Genomic DNA, 20,726 nt, shown 5'->3' on the forward strand with positions numbered 1-20,726 from the left:
ATCGATTTGAGTTGCCTCCTTCGGGGAAAACGGGCCAAGCGGGCCGAGGGGTATGGAGGTTTGAACTCGGCGGGGGTTTGAGGGTACTTACGAGTGAGAACACCGGAGTTCCAAACCCGCGGACTTGCTGTCGCGTCTCCTTTATAACCGGAAAAGAACGGGGAATTTGGAGCCGCAGCAGCTCACATTCATTAAAAAAAGTTGTGGTAAGCGTTTCGGATTCGACGTAATGGAGTTACCGTTGTTCTATCTTCCTTCCCCTGCCTTGATTCTGCCATCCTCCCTCTTCCCCCTGTGCTGTAGCTCCGATGAGCTCGACGCCGATCACCATTTGTCATTACCAGCCATCCTCACCATCATCTGACGGTGGTGGGTTTCGTGAAGGTTTTAAATTCTTCTGAGCGGCCGCAATTTGAACCTTTGTTTCTTTTTCTGGCTCATTCCGAGCTCTGTTTTTGTTTTTTATTCTTTTTAATATCGGCAATGTTGATATTGAACGATAATGTACGTGGGCTTGCTCTGGCCCTTTCTTCTAGTATCTTCATTGGGTCGAGTTTTATTGTAAAGAAAAAAGGACTGAAGAGAGCTGGGGCGTATGGCGTCAGAGCTGGTTGGTGTTTTTCTTTCTTTTTTCCCTCGTTTTGTTTTTATTCTCTTTGTTTCTCATTTGCAAGAACCCGAAGAGTTAGTTTTCGGATCTTTTAGCTTCTGGGTTGGTGCCTCTTCGTCTGACAAGGGAAGACACATCAAAAACATGACTTTTGTTTCTTCAGGACGTCATTTTCTTTTCCTCTGTAAGAACCTTATGTGTATATATTGTCAAACGATTTGAGGTTGAGCTTGAAAGTTCATCTTCGTGATTAGAACACATTACTGACCGTACACGTACGGTATTTGGAAAACTGATTAAACTACAGTTATCCATTATTTTTTAATGGATTTCATTGTTTAATTTTGAAAATCTTCGGATTGAGCAGGACGTTTCATCTCCTTTTTCAATTATTTGGCTAAATTTCTTTTTTGATGTATTTCCAGGAGCGGGGGGCTTTTCTTACTTGTATGAGCCGTTATGGTGGGTGGGAATGATCACCAGTAAGTTACTTCAGAACTGTGTGTAAATCATTCGAAATTTGCAATCATTCTTTGAATAGAATTGCTAATGGTTTGATTGATTAGTTGATTAATACATAAACTTTGTAAATAGCTTTTGTTTTTCTGTGAAATGAAAACAATCTGAAACGTTAAGGTTGTCTTTTCTCTTGAGTTCTAGAGAGATATGGAAACATTTTGAAATTTGAATTATCCTTCCAATCTTTGATCCTCAGCTGTAGAATATTGATTGATTGTCTTTGAGTGAGAGATTGTAGAAGTAGAACTGGGTTGTGATGTAGGATATATTCTCTCCTTGATATTAGGATCTTGTGAGATTGAGAATCCTTGTTGTAGGTCAGTGAGTGCTTTTAGGTGCTTTCCAGATTTTTCTTCTTGCATGAGAGTTGGTTGACGTGGGACCTTGTCTTGCATGCATGTGGACGTCCCTATTCACTTGGAAGTGGACGGTCTCTGCATGGGAGTGAGAGATTGCTCATTGAGTTTGTTATACATCTTCACATCCTCACTGAAGTTGAACTAGGAGGTTGAATGAACATTCAGCTTGTTGCTTATGAGTCTGAGCCGACTCTGAGGTAGTGGCTTAGTAAATATATCTGCTAACTGATTTGTGTGGAAATGTGGTGGACTAGAAGACATACTATTGTAATGTTTTTTCGGTCAAAATGGTAATGAATTCCTTTGTGTTTATTGCAAGAGTGGAAAACAGGATTGTGAGAAAAATATATAGCACTTGAATTATCACATAATAGAGTGGGAGGATGAGAGGAGTAAATTTGTAAGTGTTTAAGAAGGAATTGAAGCTATGTAATTTCAGCATAAGTTGAAGCTATTGCCCTATACTCAGCTTCGGTTGTAGAGACATAATGGGTTGTGTTTTTTTGCAGACCATGAGAGAAGATTAGTTTCTAAAAAAATGGCATAGCCGGTTATAGAGAGTCTCGTTAAGCGACAACCACCCCAATCTCCATCAGAAAACGCATATAGGTGGAGTGAGGTTGGTTTTGAAAAAATGAGGTCAATGTCTGTGTCCTTTGGATATCTAAGAATTCATTTTACTAACGTGAAATGAAAATCGGTAGGAGAGTATGTGTATTGAGCAACTAAATTAATGGAGTAAGAAATATCTGATCTTGTAACAGTTAAATATTGAAGTGCTCCTACAAGAGTACAATAATTTGTGTTATCGGAATAAGAGGGGCTTTGGAAATCAATTTTTGTGTTTGGTGCAATTGGAGTGGAAACATGTGTATGACTTCATTTCAGCTGTACGTAAAATGTCTTTTAAATATTGGATTTGAGTGGCAAATATACCCTTGGTAGTTCCATGAACTTATATTCCTAAAAATGCATCTAAGGGTCCTAGACTTTTAATGGAAAAAAAGTATCATGCAATGCTTTTCCAAAAATTGTAATTGTGGGATGGATTATTTCCAATAAGAACAATATCGTCAACATAGGGAAATAAATAAAACTGACTAGAAGAAGAATGATAACAAAATAAGGAGGGATCCACTTTGCTTGGTTAAAGACTGAAATGAATTAAAAATTAACTAAATTGAGCATTACTAGCTTGAGGGGCTTGTTTAAGACTGTAAAATGCTTTTTTTAATTGACAAACATGCTTTGGAAAGTTATGGTCTTCAAAACCCTAGGGTTGACGCATGTATCCTTCTTCTTGAAGAGAACCACAGAGAAAGGCATTGTTAACATCAAATTGATGTAATGACCAGTTTGTGAGGCTAGAGTAAGAATAACTTTAATTGTTTGAGATTGAACCACAAGACTAAATGTTCGGTCACAATTAGTTCCAAGAAGTTGATGGTGACCTTGAGCAACCATACAAGTTTTGAACTTATGAATGGTTCCATCCGCTTTGTTTGAAATATTTACCAAGAGACAGCAATGTGCAGGTGAGATTGTTTAGGAAGAAGTCCCCTTCTATTGTTTTCTAGAAGAGCATTGTACTCTTCTTGCATCGTTGAATGTCAATGAGGAAGTGTAAGGAGATACCTAATGGACCCGCATAAGATATGCTCTTCTCAATGGGCTCCGGGTGTTCAAAGATAAATGCAGTGGCCCAATCCACATTGAAGGGGACTCTAAGGTAGTCATTGGTTGGTGCCGAGGCACTTCTTTTCCTCCATGAAGGCATTGGGATATCTTCCAGGAGATTTTAGAGATTACCTCATTATTTTCTTGTATTTGGTCTCACATTCCGAGATCTACAAATTCGGCAGCAGATGTGCTTGCAAAGCAGGGAGCTTCCCTTCAACATCTTGTTGTTAGGGATTTGCTCCCTCTTTCTTTGTAAATTTCTGTTTGTTAATACAATACATCTTTATCAAAAAAAAAAAAAAAAGGAAGTGTAAGGGCTAATTTGTAGGAATGTGACTTAGAGGCATGTGTACTTGAGCTTGGAGAGTAGAGGCATGTGTACTTGAGCTTGGAGAGTAGAGGCATGAGCTATACTCTTTGCTTGAGTCATCATTGGATGATTGTTAAGGGGTGGAGGTTGAGGTGTAGTGGGGAAGGGGAAGGGGAAGGTGGATAAATAAGAAGAACTATTTCTAGACGACCTAAACATTGTGTGTTTGTTGGAGAAGAGGGTGGATCTGATAAAGGAAGGTCATTGTTTTTGGTAGGAATTTTTTGTGAAGGATGAAGGGGAGAAGGGTTAGGAATATAAATGTTATGATTTATAGAAGGACTAGGGAATGGGTGTGGGTAGTGAGTTTTGGTTCTCAAAAGATTTCGTATGAAAATTCCAAGTGTTGAGGGTGGAGATATTTTAAATCTTTTAGTAGTGTATGAGAGACATGACTCGTCAAGATATACATGCTGGGTAGTAAAACTTATTAAGAGATGGCAATAACATTGTATCCTTTATATTCATCATGAAAACCGAGAAAAACACAAGGAAGAGAACGGGATTCAAATTTATTTTTGTTCTAAGGGCATAAACAAGGAAAGAATAAAGTACCAAAAGTATATATATGTAAGTAAATAGGAGAGGAACTATACAATATAGAAAAAAGGGGTTTTTACCTTGTAAGGTCTCAGAGGGGAGAGTTGTTAAATAACCGGCAGGAGTGAATGCCTCAAACCAAAAAATTGTAGATACATTTCTTTCAGATAAAATGGCTAATCTGGATTCAATTATATGTCTATGATTTATTTCCACGATTCCATGTTGCTCTGGAGTATATGGACAAGAAAAATAATGAAGTATACCATATTGTACTAAATTATTTTTAAATAAAGAATTCTTATACTCATTGCTACAATCCTACTGAAACACTTTTATCAGTAAGAAAATTGAGTTTCCACCATATTCCAAAACTTAACAGACTACTAAAAGATTCATTTTTTAATTTAAGTGGATATATCTAGACAAATCGTCACAAAGATAATATAATAAGGAAAACCAGATTTAGAAATCAAAGGAGCCCGCCTCATAAATCAAAATGGATTATTTCTAGTGTCTTAGAAGCCTTATTATCAATCCAATCAAAAGGAAGCCTTGTTTGCTTTGGCATATGACAACTACCACATTTATCTAAAACGATGAACAAAACTTTGGAAGTAACTTATGACGTAATAAAGTAGAGATGGCTGAAGATGATGAGTGGCCAAGCATAGATAAAGACTCCTTTGAGGTTGCAAATGCATTTTCATCTTAAGCAAAAAGATAGAGACAATTAGACATGGTCCCATCGGCTCAAATTACTCCACTTTGATTGTCCTTCACATGAAACCAAGTAGGGTGAAATTTCAAGTCTGTTATGATTTCAGCTATATGATTTGGCTTGTGACAAATTTGGCAATGAGTGGCATTGGATTTGAAGGTGGATATTATTTTTTTTTTTGACCAAATGGAGGTGCTGTGGTGGGCACAATTTGTGTCATTTAATTGAAGTTCATTGCATTTTGAGGTCTTACCTAAGGGCTGGTTGAATGAACGACCGTTATTCTAGTTACATGGTGATTCGTGACTGGTGTTTTTTTGGTGACTATGGTTGTGAATGAATGCCCCTAATGTTTGACAAATCCTCAGGTCATGACTTTAGAACATTGGAAGAATTTCTTCATACGGTGGAAGGGGAGGCTGTGCAAGCATCGCGGTGACAAATGATTCACATGGGGTGTTTAAGTCATGGAAGGGGAAGTTCAATCATTTAGAGGTCTTACCTAAGGGCTGGTTGAATGAATGAATGTTGTTCTTATTACATGGTGATTTTCACTGGTGTTTTGTTGGTGATTATGGTTGTGAATGAGTGCCCTAGTGTTTGACTGATCCTTTGATCACGACTTTAGAGCATTGGAAGAATTTCTTCACACGGTAGAAGGGGAGGTCGTGCAAGCCTTGCTGTGACAAATGATTCATAGATGGGCATTCAATCCATGTAGAAGCCAAAAATGCTTTGTCTTCTTCTAGATGCTTTGGATGGCTGCTACAACGTGCCATATCCCCTTGAATTTGGTGATGTAGTCATTGAGTGCTTGATCCTATGTTTATTTCACAAATTGTAGTGTTGGCGAAGGTGCACTTCTAGAACTGTGGATTAAGTTGCAAAGATAAGCTAAGGCCTTTGCCATAGACCCTTGATGTTCTTAGTCTAACCGCATGACAAAGTGCATTTTCTGCCATTGTAGCGTTGAGCCCGTTGATGAGAAGTTGGTCTCTGAGGTCTCATTCTTCAAAGGAAGAATTTATAATGGATGACTTGATGTTGTCATTGATGAATTGTCAATGGATCCCATTAGGTGTTTAAATCTTATCACTGGAATCCATTGACTTCTCCATAAGATATAGTTGTTGGATAAGAGGTTGACCAAGATGAGTGCCGTGATAGAGGTGATAGACATCGGTGGTGAAGAGATTGTGTTGAAGTGATGTTGGCATTCATGGTTGTTAAAAGACACCCACATATGTAGGGGTGGCATAGCTAGTAAATAAGTAGAAGTTCCATAGAGATGGCATAAAATTCTAATTATTCAAGTTGATGTTTGTCCTCTTATGTCTTTTTACTTTTGAAGCATGTAGCCCTAAGGGCATTTTAGTCATTGTAATCTTTGTAAACACCTTCTCACAACTATATGTACAACCTCAAGACATGGGTAAAGCATTCAAGCCTCTTCCTCTTGGCTCAAATTTGTCTTTACACCTCTCTCTCTTTTCCTCTTCCTTCTCTCCCTTGGTTTCTTCTCTCCTCTCTCCAAAGAGATAAAGTTCCTCTTTTCTCTCCTTCCCTTGAGATCTCTTGTGTTTATGTGTTGTCCTTAGAAATCAACATAGTACTAGAACAAACAAAGATTTTACATGGAAAAGGAGAAGAAGATGGAGAAGAAAGGGAGGAAGAAGAAGAAGAAGAAGAAGAAGAAGAAGAAAGAAAAAGAAAAAGAAAAAGAAAAAAGAGGAGTTTCTCGTTTTTTCCTTTAGTCTTCTTTCACTATTCATATTTTTCATTGAATTTAGCACTCTCTTACCATAATTTTCATATAGCAGATAATATACTGTTGGAAAAATCTTTGAGTCTAGTTTCAAAATAAAAAAAAAGGATTGTTGCGATCAGAGTTTTCTAGAAAGAAAAATCGACATTTGAAGTAACAAAGGTAGTAGTAAAAAAGTTTCGTGTAGCAGCAAAAAACCTCAACTTTAGGAACAGTTTGTACCAACATGACTAAGAATTTATATTGATAATTGTATCTCAAAATAAAGCTATGTGAGTCTAGTTTCTATCCCAATAAACCGTTTCTCAATCTGATCTTTCTAGAGAAAGCTATCCACATTGAAAGAATCACAGGTCATGTTGATATTCTGTTGCATGCAAAAATCCAAATTTAAGCCAAATTTTTTGCTTTACCTTTTGAGTTTGCTAATGTTAGTTGAATTTCCTTTTTTTTTTCTTCAAACTTTAGTCAAGATCTTACCAACATGAGTATCTTTCTTTCGTTAAATGTTTTTTCTCTTTGATCTCATTTAACATTAGTTTCCTTAAAAGAAGTCTTTCCCTATATAAGTTTAGTTTCCTTTTTGACAATTTCTAAAAATTTTGAATTAGAAAGTCTTGTTTCCTCATTCTAAATTCCAAATATTAGATTCCTAAACCTCCTTTAATGCAGAATTTATCTCTTGAATATTTTCTTTCCATATTGGTCAAGTTGTGTTAAAAAGTAATTGTTTTATGTGAGAATTCTATTTTAGAAAATTTCTATTATTATGTTCTATCTTAAAACTTTTTTATTGGAGATTTTTAAAGTTTCCTCAAGTATCATGTTCATAGAGTTATTTTTTTACTTCCCTCTTTAGTCAAACCTGGTCACTTTATATCCATCTATTGGTCTAAAAACGCTTCCTTCTTACTTGTTTTTTTTTGAGAAAAAAATGTAAATGTATTACTGAGAGAAAATATACATACCTTACCATACAAAACCTTCCTTCACAACAAGATGTTGGAGAAAAATCCCTAGTTTAGCCTGTCTATGAACTAAGTGATTAGCGGATCTAGGAATATAATTCCAAATACACTGTAATTGAGAAATTAAATTACATATATCCTCAAAAAGATCCTAGTGCTGCCAAGAAGGTTTGCATGTCTTCTTACACCAGTTGATGACAACTTTTGAATTGCCTTCGACATATAGAGGGAAGTATGAGAGCTGCTATCTTGGAAGTATGAAGAGCTGCATTGTGCACCTCATTCCGTTGGAAGTATGATAGCTGCTATCTTTTTATTCAAACCTTAATTCCTCAAAGTACTTTCTTCAATTTATGTTTGTTAAAATTACTTCAGAGCAATGCCTATAGACCCACTACCTAAACATATAGGATTGTGCCCCAACATCCAGCTTGAGTCAAGTCTTTTTATTATTCACCCAAGAGGTATTTTTTGTTTGATCTACCCTTAAAAAGTGAGTAATCTCTTTGTTGTACCCTAAAGTTAGGCTGTTTTTCAACCTTGAAATTGAACGGAATTTGTTTCAGATTATGACCGTTTTTTACTTGTATATGGAGCTTTGCTAGGAGTGATTTTTCTTCTCTCACCATTATGTTGTTGTGCAAGCTAGGTCTCTTAGTAAAGAACAAAGAGATTCCTAACTTGGGGGGTGGGCAAGAAGCAAAAGAAAAAGTACAAGAAAGAGGTAATCAATAATGAAGAATTCCACGTATTGTAGTAATCAAATTTTATGTGACTAGAATATCCAAGTAAGGGAGAGACAAGATGAAGACTCCAAGCAATAGGTGAACAATAACAAGATGAACCAAAGTATGCCAATCAAAATTTCTTTTTTAAGCCACTCAAGATTAGAATTTATTTTCAAGCTGACAAGTTTCTTGACCAAGATTATTTGTCAAGTGAAGTTACAAACTCCAACTTGAAGGGGAGTGTTAAAAGACACTCACATGTGTAGGGGGTGCTATAACTAGTAAATAAGGAGAAGTTCCATAGAGATGACATAGAATTGTAATTGTGCAAGTTGGTTTATGTCCACTCATGTGTTTTTTCTTTTGAAGTATGTAGCCCTAAGGGCATTATAGTCATTGTAAACAACTTCTCACAACTATAAATACAACCTCAAGGCATGGGGCAGAACATTCAAGCCTCTTCCTCTTGGCTCAAATTCGTCCATACACCCGTCTTTCTTTTCCTCTTCCTTCTCTCCCTTTGTTTCTTCTCTACTCTCTCCCAGGAGCTAGAGTTCTTCTCTTTTCTCCTTGAGATCTCTTATGTTTATGTGTTGTCCCTAGAAATCAACAATGGTGCTAGAGAGAGAGCAAAGGCCGAAGGAGGATGATGATGAGCAAGAGAGACTTGTGAGAGAGATGAGTTTGGAACTCTTCTCTTTAGCTTGAGTGAATCAAATTCGCCTTGGATCAAACTGGGAGCTCTAATACCATGATCAAAATTTGCAATCATTCTTTGAATACAATTTGTAATGGATTCATTGATCTTTGGCTCTTCATGAAATGGAAACAATTTGAAATGTCTAGGTTGTCTTTCCTCTTGAACTCTAGAAAGGTATGGAAACATTTTAAAATTTGAAATATCATTCCTCTCTTTGATCCTCAATTTTAGTATCTTGATTGATTGTCTTTGAGTGAGAGATTTTAGGAGTTGATCTTGGTTGTGATGTAGGATGTATTCTCTTATTGATATGAGGATTTTTTTAGATTGAGAATCCTTGTTGTTGGTCCCATGAGTGAGTGTTTGTAGGTGGCTTTCTAGATTTTTCTTCTTGCATGAGAGGTGGTTGACGTGGGGCCTTGACTTGCATGGAAGTTGACGTCCTTCTTTGTGTTTACATAAATATATGTAAAATAGGAATAGGGGCATTATTATAAATTTGTGATTATCACTTACGGGACTATATGTTCCCTAAGTTCTCTCTGTACGAAGATAGTCGGGAAATAAAATCATCTTCAGAAATCTCTTGACATGGTATCAAAGCTTCGTTCCGCGCCCTGAATTTTTTTTTCCGAGCTTGTTCGGCGCCCTTGGCGGTCTCGATTCGGCACTGTGCTCTCATAGGTGAGTTATCTTTCCCTCTTTCTCTGGTCGTCGTATCTTGGATCTAGGTTCTCGGTTCTCAATTTGCAGTGGATTTCGGAGGGTCTTGTGGCGCCATCTGGGATTTATCTTGGATTTCTGAGGTTCCTCTCTCGGATAATTTTTTTTTTTGGTTTCGTTTTGTTGTTGTGCATGATTTACTGGATTTCGGAGATTCGTTTTGCTGTTGATTTTACTTCCAGTCCTTCCACGGAGAACTCACGAACGCTGTAGTTGTCGTCCAAGCAGGTAGAGCCGCAGAGTGGCGCACGTTTTCATCACTGTGGCCGTCCAACGACGACAAAGCTCTGGCTTTGAATAGCTTCCTGGACCTGTTCTGGTCTCTGGATTGAAGGGAGGCTTCGTCATTCAAAAGTTTTCAGATTGGAGAATAGGAAGTCGAATTTGGTGTCGTAGCGACGGACTAGTTGGTTCATTTGATCAATCAAGTTGGGTTTTGCCCTTATTGCGTCGTTATTTGAGCTTGATTTTCGGCGTGTTTGGAGTTCAATAAGTTACAGTTGGTCCTCCGCTCGGAAGAACGGAGAACACTGTACGCGGAAATTGAGTCCTCGGGTTCCGATTTGTGCCCATTCGAATTGACGATTACGGTGCCTGGCTTGTTTATTTTTCTTCTCTTTGAAGACTCTGGTTTTCTGTTTTGACATTTGGGGGTTTCTGTCCAGAGAGGTGCCATTTGGATTTTATCATGTTATTTGATCGGTTAGACTCGTTCTATATTCGTTTCACGGGTAAAAATTACACTGCCTAGGAATTTCAGTTTCGTTTATTCGTTATGGGAAAAGAGTTATAGGGTCATATAGATGGGAGTGATCTCGCACCTCGACAGGCCGAGGCTTTGTCCAAGTGGACAGTCAAGGATGCTAGGGTCATAAGCTGGATCCTTGGCTCCGTTGAGCCTCACTTTGTTCTCAATCTAAGACCTTATAGAAATGCGGCTGACATGTGGAGTTACCTCGCCAAGGATTACCATCAAGACAACACGGCTCGACATTTTCAATTGGAGTATAAGATGGCTAATTTCACACAAGGAAGTCTCTCCGTTGAGGAATATTTTTCTGGTTTTCAAAACCTTTGGGCTGACTATGTAGACATTTTTTATTCTAATGTTCCCGTTGCAGCCCTCTCTGCTATTCAAGCAGTGCATGAAACTAGCAAGAGAGATCAATTCTTGATGAAGCTCCGTTCCAATTTTGAAATTGCACGGTCTAATCTGATGAATCGTCATCCTCTACCATCTCTAGATGCTTGTTTCAGTGAACTTCTTCGTGAGGAGCAATGTATAGTAACTCAGGCTAGCATGGAACATCGGGCTAATGTTAGTGCCCTTGTTACTGTGGCTTATGTAGCACAGGAGAGGAATAAGGGAAGAGACATGCGTGCTGTTCAGTGCTTTAGTTGTAAAGCTTTTGGTCATATTGCTCGGGATTGCCCTAGGAAGTTCTGTAACTACTGCAAGAAACAGGGTCATATCATCTCTGCCTGCCCCATTCGACTTGAAAGGAAGCAGGGTACTGCTTATCATGCCTCCGCTGTTGCCTCTAGTTTTACTACATTGCCTGATGCCTCGCCGGTTGTTCCTATTCCTGCTGCCCCTACAACCTCAGCAAACCCGAACATACTCACTTCTGAGATGGTACAACAAATGATCATTTCTGCTTTCTCTGCTTTTGGGCTCTCAGGTCATTATAAAGTTTCTTCCAAACCATGGTATTTTGACTCCAGAGCTTCTAACCATATGATCAATACTGTTGTTTCTCTTTCCAATGTCAAAAGTTATGATGGAAATCAGAAAATTAACACCGTTGATGGCAGTTCTCTGCCTATCAGTGCTGTTGGTGATCTTTCTTCTTGATTAACTGGTGTTTTTGTGTCTCCTGACCTCTACACAAATCATATTTCTATTGGTCAATTGGTTGATAATAATTGTAATGTCCATTTCTCTCGATCTGGTTGTGTTGTGCAGGATCAAGTGTCATGGATGATGATCGCGAAGGGGCCTAAAGTGGAACCACTCTTTCCTCTTTATGTTTTTCCTTCCACCATTAGTCCTAGTTTTTCTTTCCTTTCCTTTGCATGTAATGTTGTTGGTCCTGGACCTAAGATGTGGCATAAACGTCTAGGCCACCCAAACTCTGATGTACTTCGAAAATTATTTAATTCTGGTGTGTTGGGACATAAAGCATGTTCTTCTCTTGATCTTTCTTTTGAATGTCCATCATGCAAACTTGGCAAAAGTAAAGTTCTACCTTTTCCTCATCATGCATCTCTTGCCTTACAATATTACGATATTATGCATATTGATGTTTGGGGGACTACGCCTGTTGTTTCTCATGCGCATTACAAGAACTTTGTCACCTTTATTGATGACTGTAGTCGGTTTACTTGGGTTTACTTTCTACGGGCTAAGGCCGAAGTTTTTTTTAGTATTTAAGCATTTTCTTGTGCTTCTAGACACTCAATTCTCTGCTAGCATCAATGTCTTGCGCTTTGATTCTAGCTGCGAATACATGTCTACTGAGTTTCAGGACTTTCTTCTCTCAGCGCTCGTCCTTCGACACCGCAACAAAATGGTGTTGCTGAGCGGAAAAATTGTCACCTTCTTGATGTAGTCAGAACCCTTTTACTTGAATCATCTATTCCTTTTCAATTTTTGGTGTGAAGTGCTTTCATTCGCTTACTTTCTCCTACATTACATCATGCTTCTCCCTTCTTTAAGTTGTTTGGCCATTCTCCTTCATATTCTGATCTTCAGACATTTGGTTGTGTTTGTTTTGTGCTTCTCCCTGCTCATGAACGATATAAACTTACAACCCAATCAGTTAAGTGTGGTTTTCTTGGTTATGCTATACCTCAAAAGGGTTATGTTTGGTATGATCCACATGCTCGTCGTATACTTGTTTCTCGAAATGTGGTTTTATTTGAAAATCAATATTTCTTTCCATCTCATGTTGAATTGCCATCTGCATTTTTATCTCTTCTGCCTAGCTTTGATGATTCTCCAACAATTGTGGAAAGGTTCAAACCTGGTTTTGTGTATGGAAGACGTAGTAGACATGAGTCTGGTTCCACTTCCTCTGTGCCCCCTCACGATCTTGTCCTGGCGCTTGCTCCTACTCTTGCTCTGGCTTCCACCGCTCTTTGCCGGTCTACTCGCCCTTCTCGGCCTCCTCATTGGTATGGTTTCTCCTCCACTGTCTCTCCTATGGCTACCTTATCCTCGATTTCCATTCCCACTTGTTACAAACAAGCCATGGAACATGAGTGTTTGCAGAATGCAATGCAAACAGAACTTCGAGCTCTTGAGGAAAATCACACTTGGGATATTGTTCCTTGCCCTCCTACAATTAAGCCTCTTGGGAGTAAATGGGTTTTCTCTTTAAAACTTCGCTGTGATGGCTCTTTGGATCGGTACAAAGCTTGCTTAGTAGCTCTGGGCAACAATTAGGAATATGGGATAGATTATGAAGATAAATTTTCTCCTATTGCCCAAATGACCACGGTTCGAACTATCTTAGCTATTGCTACTTCCCAGTTGTGGCAACTGCATCAGATGGATGTGAAGAACACCTTTCTTCACGGTGACCTTCAAGAAGAGATCTACATGAAGCTTCCCTGTGGTATGACTACTTCTTCTCCTCATGATGTCTGTAAGCTAAGGCGTTCTCTATATGGACTCAAGCAAGCTCCCCGGGCTTGGTTTGAGAAGTTTTGTAGTACGCTTCTTACCTTTAGGTTTACACAAAGTCAATATGATTCTTCTCTCTTCTTCCACAAGTTTACATCGGGTATAGTCCTTCTCTTGGTTATGTGGATGATATTATAATTACTGGCACTGACTGTGGTTTGATTACTAAGGGTCAATAGTTGTTGCATGCCACTTTTCATATGAAAGATCTTGGCCAGTTCACCTACTTCTTAGGACTGGAAGTACATCATTGGGCCAATGGTATTTTCTTAAACCAGCATAAGTATATTCAAGATATTATTACCTTGGCTGGTTTGAAGGACACTGCTTCGGTTGATACTCCTATGGAGGTCAATGTCAAATACAAGCAAGATGAAGGGGACCTTCTAGATGACCCTACTCTCTATTGGCGCCTGGTTGGGAGTCTCATCTACCTTACCACTACCCGCTCCGATATCTCATATGGAGTTCATCAGGTCAGTCAGTTTATGTCCTCTCCTCGGCATCTCCATATTGCTGCAGTTCGACGCATCATCCGCTATCTTCGAGGTTCTCCTACTCGTGGGTTATTCTTTCTTACTGACTCATCCATTCAACTTGTTACTTATAGTGATGCTGATTGGGCTGGGTGTCCATATACACGTCGATCTACAACGGGTTGGTGTATGTTTTTAGGTAATGCTTTAACATATATATATTAAAATAGGAATAGGGGCATTATTGTAAATTTGTGATTATCACTTACGGGACTATATGTTCCCTAAGTTCTCTCTGTATGAAGATAATCGGGAAATAAAATCATCTTCAGAAATCTCTTGACACTTTGCATGGAAGTTGACGTCCTTTGCATGGTTGCAAGAGGTTGCTCTTTGAGTTTGTTATATGTCTTGATGAACTGGTTGTCTCTTACCATTTAATTCTCAATTTGCAGTTTTTTCTATAATATTGCAGCCCTACTCGTGTAGAAACGTACCATTATTTATTTTAACAACTTTTAATTTATATAATATTGCTTAGCCTGAATTTTAAAAAGAGATGAGAACTCACTTTCGCCTTTGAAAAAAAAAAACAATACAAAAATTAAATGAAGAAAAAGAAGATTCTTTTTTCTCCTTCAGTCTTTTCATGTAGTTGTGCTGAGCAGGAAACACCTCTGGCCAACTGAAGAAGTGGCTGAAAAATCAATTTCTTCAACTGAAGCAATTAAGCTCATAAACTGCTTCCTGGAAAAGGCAAGATCACCGATATGCTCAAAATTACTTCCGCAATTAAGGGAATGTTAGTGTATTTAAAATTGTTATATTGAAATTCTGTTACTAGAATTAAGGGGCTGGTATGCAAGTTCTCTTTATTTGTTTGTGTGGTTAACACCAAATAGCCTATGTGATAACAAACTTCTTCTTTCAAGTTTAATTGTTCTGCAGCATAGAATTTATGTGACATTTAGAAGTCTCTAGAGCCAAACCTTGTTCCTCAGCACAAATTTGTTTGATTTCTGATCATTTGCTTCTTGTTGTCCTTCTTTTTTTAATTATTATTACTACTACTAATGTTGTTTTTTTGTCTTTCAGTGATTGTTGGTGAAATAGCTAATTTTGCCGCATATGCCTTTGCTCCTGCAATTCTTGTCACTCCATTGGGAGCTCTGAGTATAATAGTTAGGTGGGACAAGGGATCATATTTTAATTTTTATGTTTTCGAACTTACAATTCCACTTTTTCCTAAACCCTTTTTGCCTAAAACGTTATTGAATGCAGTGCAGTGTTAGCTCATTTTATTTTGAAAGAGCAGCTACACATTTTTGGTGTGCTTGGATGCATTCTTTGTGTAGTGGGGTCAATTAGTCTTGTTCTACATGCTCCGCAGGAGAAATCAATTGAATCAGTTAAAGAAGTGTGGTTTCTTGCCACTGAACCAGGTATGTATATCTAAATTCTGCTTGCAGTACTTGTTTCCAAAGACTTATACTTACAAACTTGGATCTTTCATTGCACCCAGAATTCTCTCAATATTTCTGGCAAAAATGCTATAAAAAAGTTCTGTGGACGGCAAAATCAGGGATAGACTGAAAGTTCTGGATCTTTGTTTCCAGGATTTGACATGAAAGTTCAGATAAAAATGTCTGTTTGATTCACTGAATGTCTGCCTCAATTCAACTACTTGAGCTCTGAAGTATGGCTCAAAAGTTTTGAGCCCTTCACTAGTCATCATATTGAATTTGAATTCTTCTGGGTATAAATGGATTTGTCAATTCAAAAGAGTTCCTTGAAGATGTGGAACATTCAATATTTACTCAAAATATCTAGAAGTTCAAAATGTTTCTTAGTACATTAGTAGTCATTAGTAGCTGAAATTCATTTTTTCCACATTTACTGAACAAATAAGGAAGTTGAAAATGTTTCTTAGAAAATTTGCAGTTGTTAGTTGTTGCAAATAAATTTGTCTACTTTATTTTGAATTCTGAAACTATTGAAACTAACTGAAAATTATTTTGGGCATCACAGGGTTTATCATTTACACTGCTCTTATTTTGGTTATGGTTCTTGTCCTTATCTTCCTGTTTGCTCCACGCTATGGTGATTCACACATGATGGTTTATATTGGAATCTGTTCGCTTTTGGGTTCTCTCACAGTATGTTTTTATCATTTCTAAATTCTGTAGTTTCAATGATTACCTTCAATGTTCACTATTCAACTGTTTTTCCAAATGTCTCTAGGTTATGTGTGTCAAAGCCGTGGGGATTGCTTTAAAGCTAACGTTTGAAGGATCAAATCAATTTGTTTATGTCCAGACTTGATTTTTTACTTTTGCAGTAATCCTCTTTTGTCTAATACAACTGAATTATTTGAACAAGGTAATCTGTTATTTATATATATTTTCTTTTTCTTTTTTGTGGAGAGCAATAAAGTTGATTATGTCATCCACCTACGTGTCTGCATTCTTTGAACTCCTTATTTGTTCACCATGGAGAGGCTTCTTAGGCATATAACCCATGATAGTCGAATTACTTAGATTAGTTTCAGCTTACAACTGTTGCATCTCTCTTGTGTGCATCTTCGTCCTGACGTTTTGTACCATGTGTTATCATCATCAAGTATGAACCTCTTTACTAATCACAACTTACTCTTACAACATTTCTGCATAGTTACCTATTTTCAATGCATTTATGTAGATGCAGCCAATGATAGTAAACATGATGGGATAGACATTTGGCCACCCTGATGGAGTGCCGCTTAATTCACTCAATCAAGTTGCATTAGTAGAATTTTGTTGAGGTGATAGTGATATATGGAAATCTCTTAAAGGAAGCATATGTACATTCATTACATCATTTTAGCCACATAGTTTGAGTTGTTAAAGTAGGCAGACCATTGTCATTCTAAACTGATTATTCTTTTTCTTTCTCATTCTGACGGTTATATGACAAACAGGAATGTTTGCTTTTGCAGGCACTGGATATCTTTAATACAACTGTTATATCCCCTGTATACTATGTTATGTTCACTTCCCTTACCATTGCTGCCAGTATGATCATGTTTAAGGTAATTAAATGCTCTTAAATTTCTAAATAGAGTTTATAATTGGCTCAGAACATAGTCGTAATCGATGTCAAACTCTTGATGCCGCTACACATATTACTTGGCTGCTATTCACTGCTCTCCCTTGCCTTGCCATTATAATCATATTTAAGATCAGCCAGTGGTCCAAGTTTCTGGTGTGAATTGACACAAAAACTGTTTGTATTTAATAGCAAAACCAACTGCACAGGAAATTAAGTTTTCCTCTCAATTAGTATTTAGTATAAGTTTTTACTATCAGAAAGTTAGTTACTTGTGTAAAGTTCGTCCCTGATACATTGATTGTAACAGAGCCACCTTGAAAGTATGCTACATAATATTCTCTTTGAAGTTCATGCAGTTCATTGCAACACCATAATCAGTAGACATCTCATAAATTTACTGTGATCATATTCTGTCGCATAAAACTGTCTTTGAAGTTTTCTGAGATTAGCAAGTTCTCTTTCTATTCATGAAAACAGATTCTGGTGAGGCATTTGGCTTGGAGGATAAAAAAACACATCCCACAATTGACAAACTTAAAAATCTCATTTCCAATCTTATGCTAGGACACTAGCATCATACTTGTCTTAAATATATGTTCTTCATCATTTTTTATTATTCATGTTCTGGCTGACAAGTATGTTTCCAATTTAGGACTGGGACTCACAAAACGCGTTGCAGATTGCTACAGAACTCTGTGGATTTGTGACCATTCTTTCAGGAACATTTCTTCTTCACAGGACAAAGGATATGGGCTCTACTGATTCTACACCAGAACAAACCATGTTGAGAAATTCACACACTCCATCTTAGTTTTTCTATTCTGTGAAGTTGATCTGACTGTATCATACTTACCCCATTCTTTGCACTCCTGATCCTGTTCTAAAGACGAGTATGGTTGAATGGCATGAAAGAGTGAAATAGCATATGCAAAAGCATACAGTAACACCTGGGATGTATTAATCTGATATAATACTTTTGATTTCCTCGGTGGGCACCATATCTACATGACATTTTAAGATGGAAAAACAGGACTTATAGTGTGACTCGAGCCCTGTAAGGGTTACAAAGAGTCACAAAAATCAACTAAAATTCCAAGTGAGCTTAATTTACTCTCACTTCAACTTTTTGGGAGATGCAAAGATGATTAAAATGAAAATTTAAAATTTATGTTAAGCTGGATTCTCCAAGAATTGGGCATCAATAAAAATAAAGATTATTTTCCTAGTTAAATACATACCATCTCCTTTTGAATATGCATAAAAGACTTCGGCCTAGTAGTATGTTAGGCATTTTATTTCCTAATATTTTAATATTTATTTGGGATGTTTCTACAAGTGTAAATTAGATGTGAGTAAAATAAAAAATAATTGATATTTTAAAACACAATTTTTAATAATTTAATCACTTGGGAACCTCTCCCTTCGAACACATTCATGCATAGTTACCTTAAGGGAAACTCTGTATAAGGAGTAGATAGTGCCTTGGGGGTAACCTCCACACTCTTTATACTAGACATGCATAGCAATTTGGTGTTGTTGAAATGTAACACCCAATATAGCTTGAATGATGGTTCGTGTTGCCATATTACTATTCAAGTCAATATCAAAATTCTCCTATAACACACAATATTATCAAAGTAAACTAATAATTTGGTTTATCTCAATATAAGGATAAACACAAGCTACCTCATGTTTGGTGTATGAGTTAAACTTTTCCACCTTCACCTTCAAGTCCTCAGTACATGGTCCACCCAATAAGTGAAAATTCGACTATGAAGACCCAATGTCTTTGATGCGAATCTCGAAACTCCTAGGATCCTCCTAAGGAGGTCTCTCATTAGCTCAACAACACTGGAGCCCTTGTTCATGCCTTGTAATCGCCACATCTATGAGGATGCAGATGGAGCTGATGTGGATCGAGATGATGTGGTTGTATCTTTAGACACAAAAAATAAATTAATGTAGGTTAAATATAATTTAACAAAAAGCAAGGATAATAATTAGTTGACTATTATACTGCGTCTTTGGGACACGATCATCCCTCCCAATAACCTACTATTATGCATCTTAGGATGGTGACTCGGAAGAAACTATCTCCTAGGATGACGCATGGCATGAGATCAGTGGTAGCCTAGTTGGACGAGGAAGCATGACTGATGAATATGCATATGGAGTTTGTTTATAATATCAATAATGTTATTTCTAAAAATGGAATAACACTATTGTTGTTTGTAATTAATAATTTTACAAAAACTAGCATTATAGACCCATAAAATAAATATTCAGATTTATCATCAAATAACAACATTATATATCTTCATCGCTTTCTCCCCCCTCTCTGTCAACCTCTTATTTTTCTTCTTTAGCTATATCTTGTTCTTCATCGTACTTGTCCTCTACCTCAACTTCATCTTCTTTATTTATATCCTCATTATATTCATCCTCAGCCACTCCTCAGCCACTGATATGATCTGGAGGAACACCTAGTCTTGTCAATGCGCTAACATCATCGTCCATTTGATCAACATTGAGTCTAGTATTTGATAATTCATGTTGGTAAGCAGTCATTTCATCAGGTCTTGAGAATTCAAATACATTTCTCACAACTACATTTTGAACAATACGCCACGAACTACCATTTTTTGGTTCTTCCATATAATACACTTGTTTGGTTTAAAACATTAATACAAAAGGGTGGTCATTGCACAAGGTCCGTAAGATATTAACATTGGTAAACCATTTATCTGTCTTAATACCATGTCTACTATCCCTTATGTGAAACCACTTGCACTTGAGTACATAAACAAAATTATTGTTTAAGTACCATAATTCAATTATATCAGTTACAACCCCATAATAATCAAGATGATTATCTTCGTAGTACCCTTTTACGACTACACTGGTATTTTGAGTCCTATGGTTTACCTAAAGTTGCTATTTTGCCATTTATAACACACGATGAGTAGCTGTTACCTGATATGGTACTCATTCCAAGATGGTAGATATCAATGTTCATTTCATGTTGGCCACAAGATACTAGAGTTTTTAATGTAATAAATTAGATGATATCAGAATTAATTAATAAGCTCAACAATCTTGAGCTCATATAGTTTATTAACATAACCCTTTTGTTTAAACTAAACAATAAACTCTTCTTCATTGTTGTTGGTCTAGGTTAGTTGTAGTCTTCGTTTGCAAAACTTCTTTGGGATAACTATTTAATAAAAATACTAAACGACTTAAAATCATGTTCAACAATTAAACCCAAAATATGGACTCAACAAGTGTTTACAAAATGTGTTATTCAATCTCATCACAAATATTAAGTATAACCCACAACATTTTGCCATACAACTTCACGTCAAAGATCTTTTATGTTTTCCTACTCAGTTCATGAGCAATGGGTGCAAAAACTTAGAGCTTGTCCTTCTGGCGATCGACATCTCTATCATAATTTTGATTCATCTGGTTAAATTTTGTTTCAACAACATCCATGTATAGTGAGCAAAATATCAAAGCTTCATTGTCAATATAAGTTTCTTCTAAATGAACCTTCCAGATAAGCTCTATTTCGTAGAAATATTTTTAACTTATGTAGGAATCTCTTAATCGGGTACATCTGTCAATATTGTACCAAACCACACAATTGTACTTCTTGGAGTATATGAACTGCTAGATGGACAATTATATAAAAAATGATGGCTGCATTTTTTTCTCCAAATTACATAAGATTACCACGATGTCTCTTTTTAATTTTTCAATCCATCAACTCTAAGTGTTTTTGAACACAAA

The 20,726-nt window shown here is 37.0% G+C and overlaps 1 protein-coding gene across 1 annotated transcript; it reads left to right on the forward strand.

Annotated features, from left to right (window-relative positions):
* Positions 1–251: 251 nt before the first annotated feature.
* Positions 252–17,880, forward strand: LOC137962146 (probable magnesium transporter NIPA2). The gene is made up of 8 exons (XM_068808876.1): positions 252–610; positions 1,036–1,092; positions 14,943–15,033; positions 15,129–15,289; positions 15,876–16,003; positions 16,089–16,226; positions 16,822–16,914; positions 17,587–17,880. Exons 1-6 carry the CDS (start codon positions 484–486, stop codon positions 16,167–16,169), a joined length of 645 nt encoding a protein of 214 aa, XP_068664977.1. The 5' UTR covers positions 252–483; the 3' UTR covers positions 16,170–16,226; positions 16,822–16,914; positions 17,587–17,880.
* The last annotated feature ends 2,846 nt before the right edge of the window (positions 17,881–20,726 follow it).

This window comes from Aristolochia californica, unplaced genomic scaffold (genome assembly GCF_029961685.1).
Source record: "Aristolochia californica isolate CCGP_79_NKW_82.1479 unplaced genomic scaffold, dmAriCali1.0.hap1 SCAF_4, whole genome shotgun sequence".
Taxonomy (NCBI): Eukaryota; Viridiplantae; Streptophyta; class Magnoliopsida; order Piperales; family Aristolochiaceae; genus Aristolochia; species Aristolochia californica.

Excerpts from the sequence above, each read along its gene's own strand:
- LOC137962146 (XM_068808876.1), top strand. The coding sequence starts at position 484 with ATGTTGATATTGAACGATAATGTACGTGGGCTTGCTCTGGCCCTTTCT. Across the intron at positions 611-1,035 it reads GGCGTATGGCGTCAGAGCTG|GAGCGGGGGGCTTTTCTTAC; the intron begins GTTGGTGTTTTT and ends ATGTATTTCCAG. Across the intron at positions 1,093-14,942 it reads GTGGGTGGGAATGATCACCA|TGATTGTTGGTGAAATAGCT; the intron begins GTAAGTTACTTC and ends TTTGTCTTTCAG.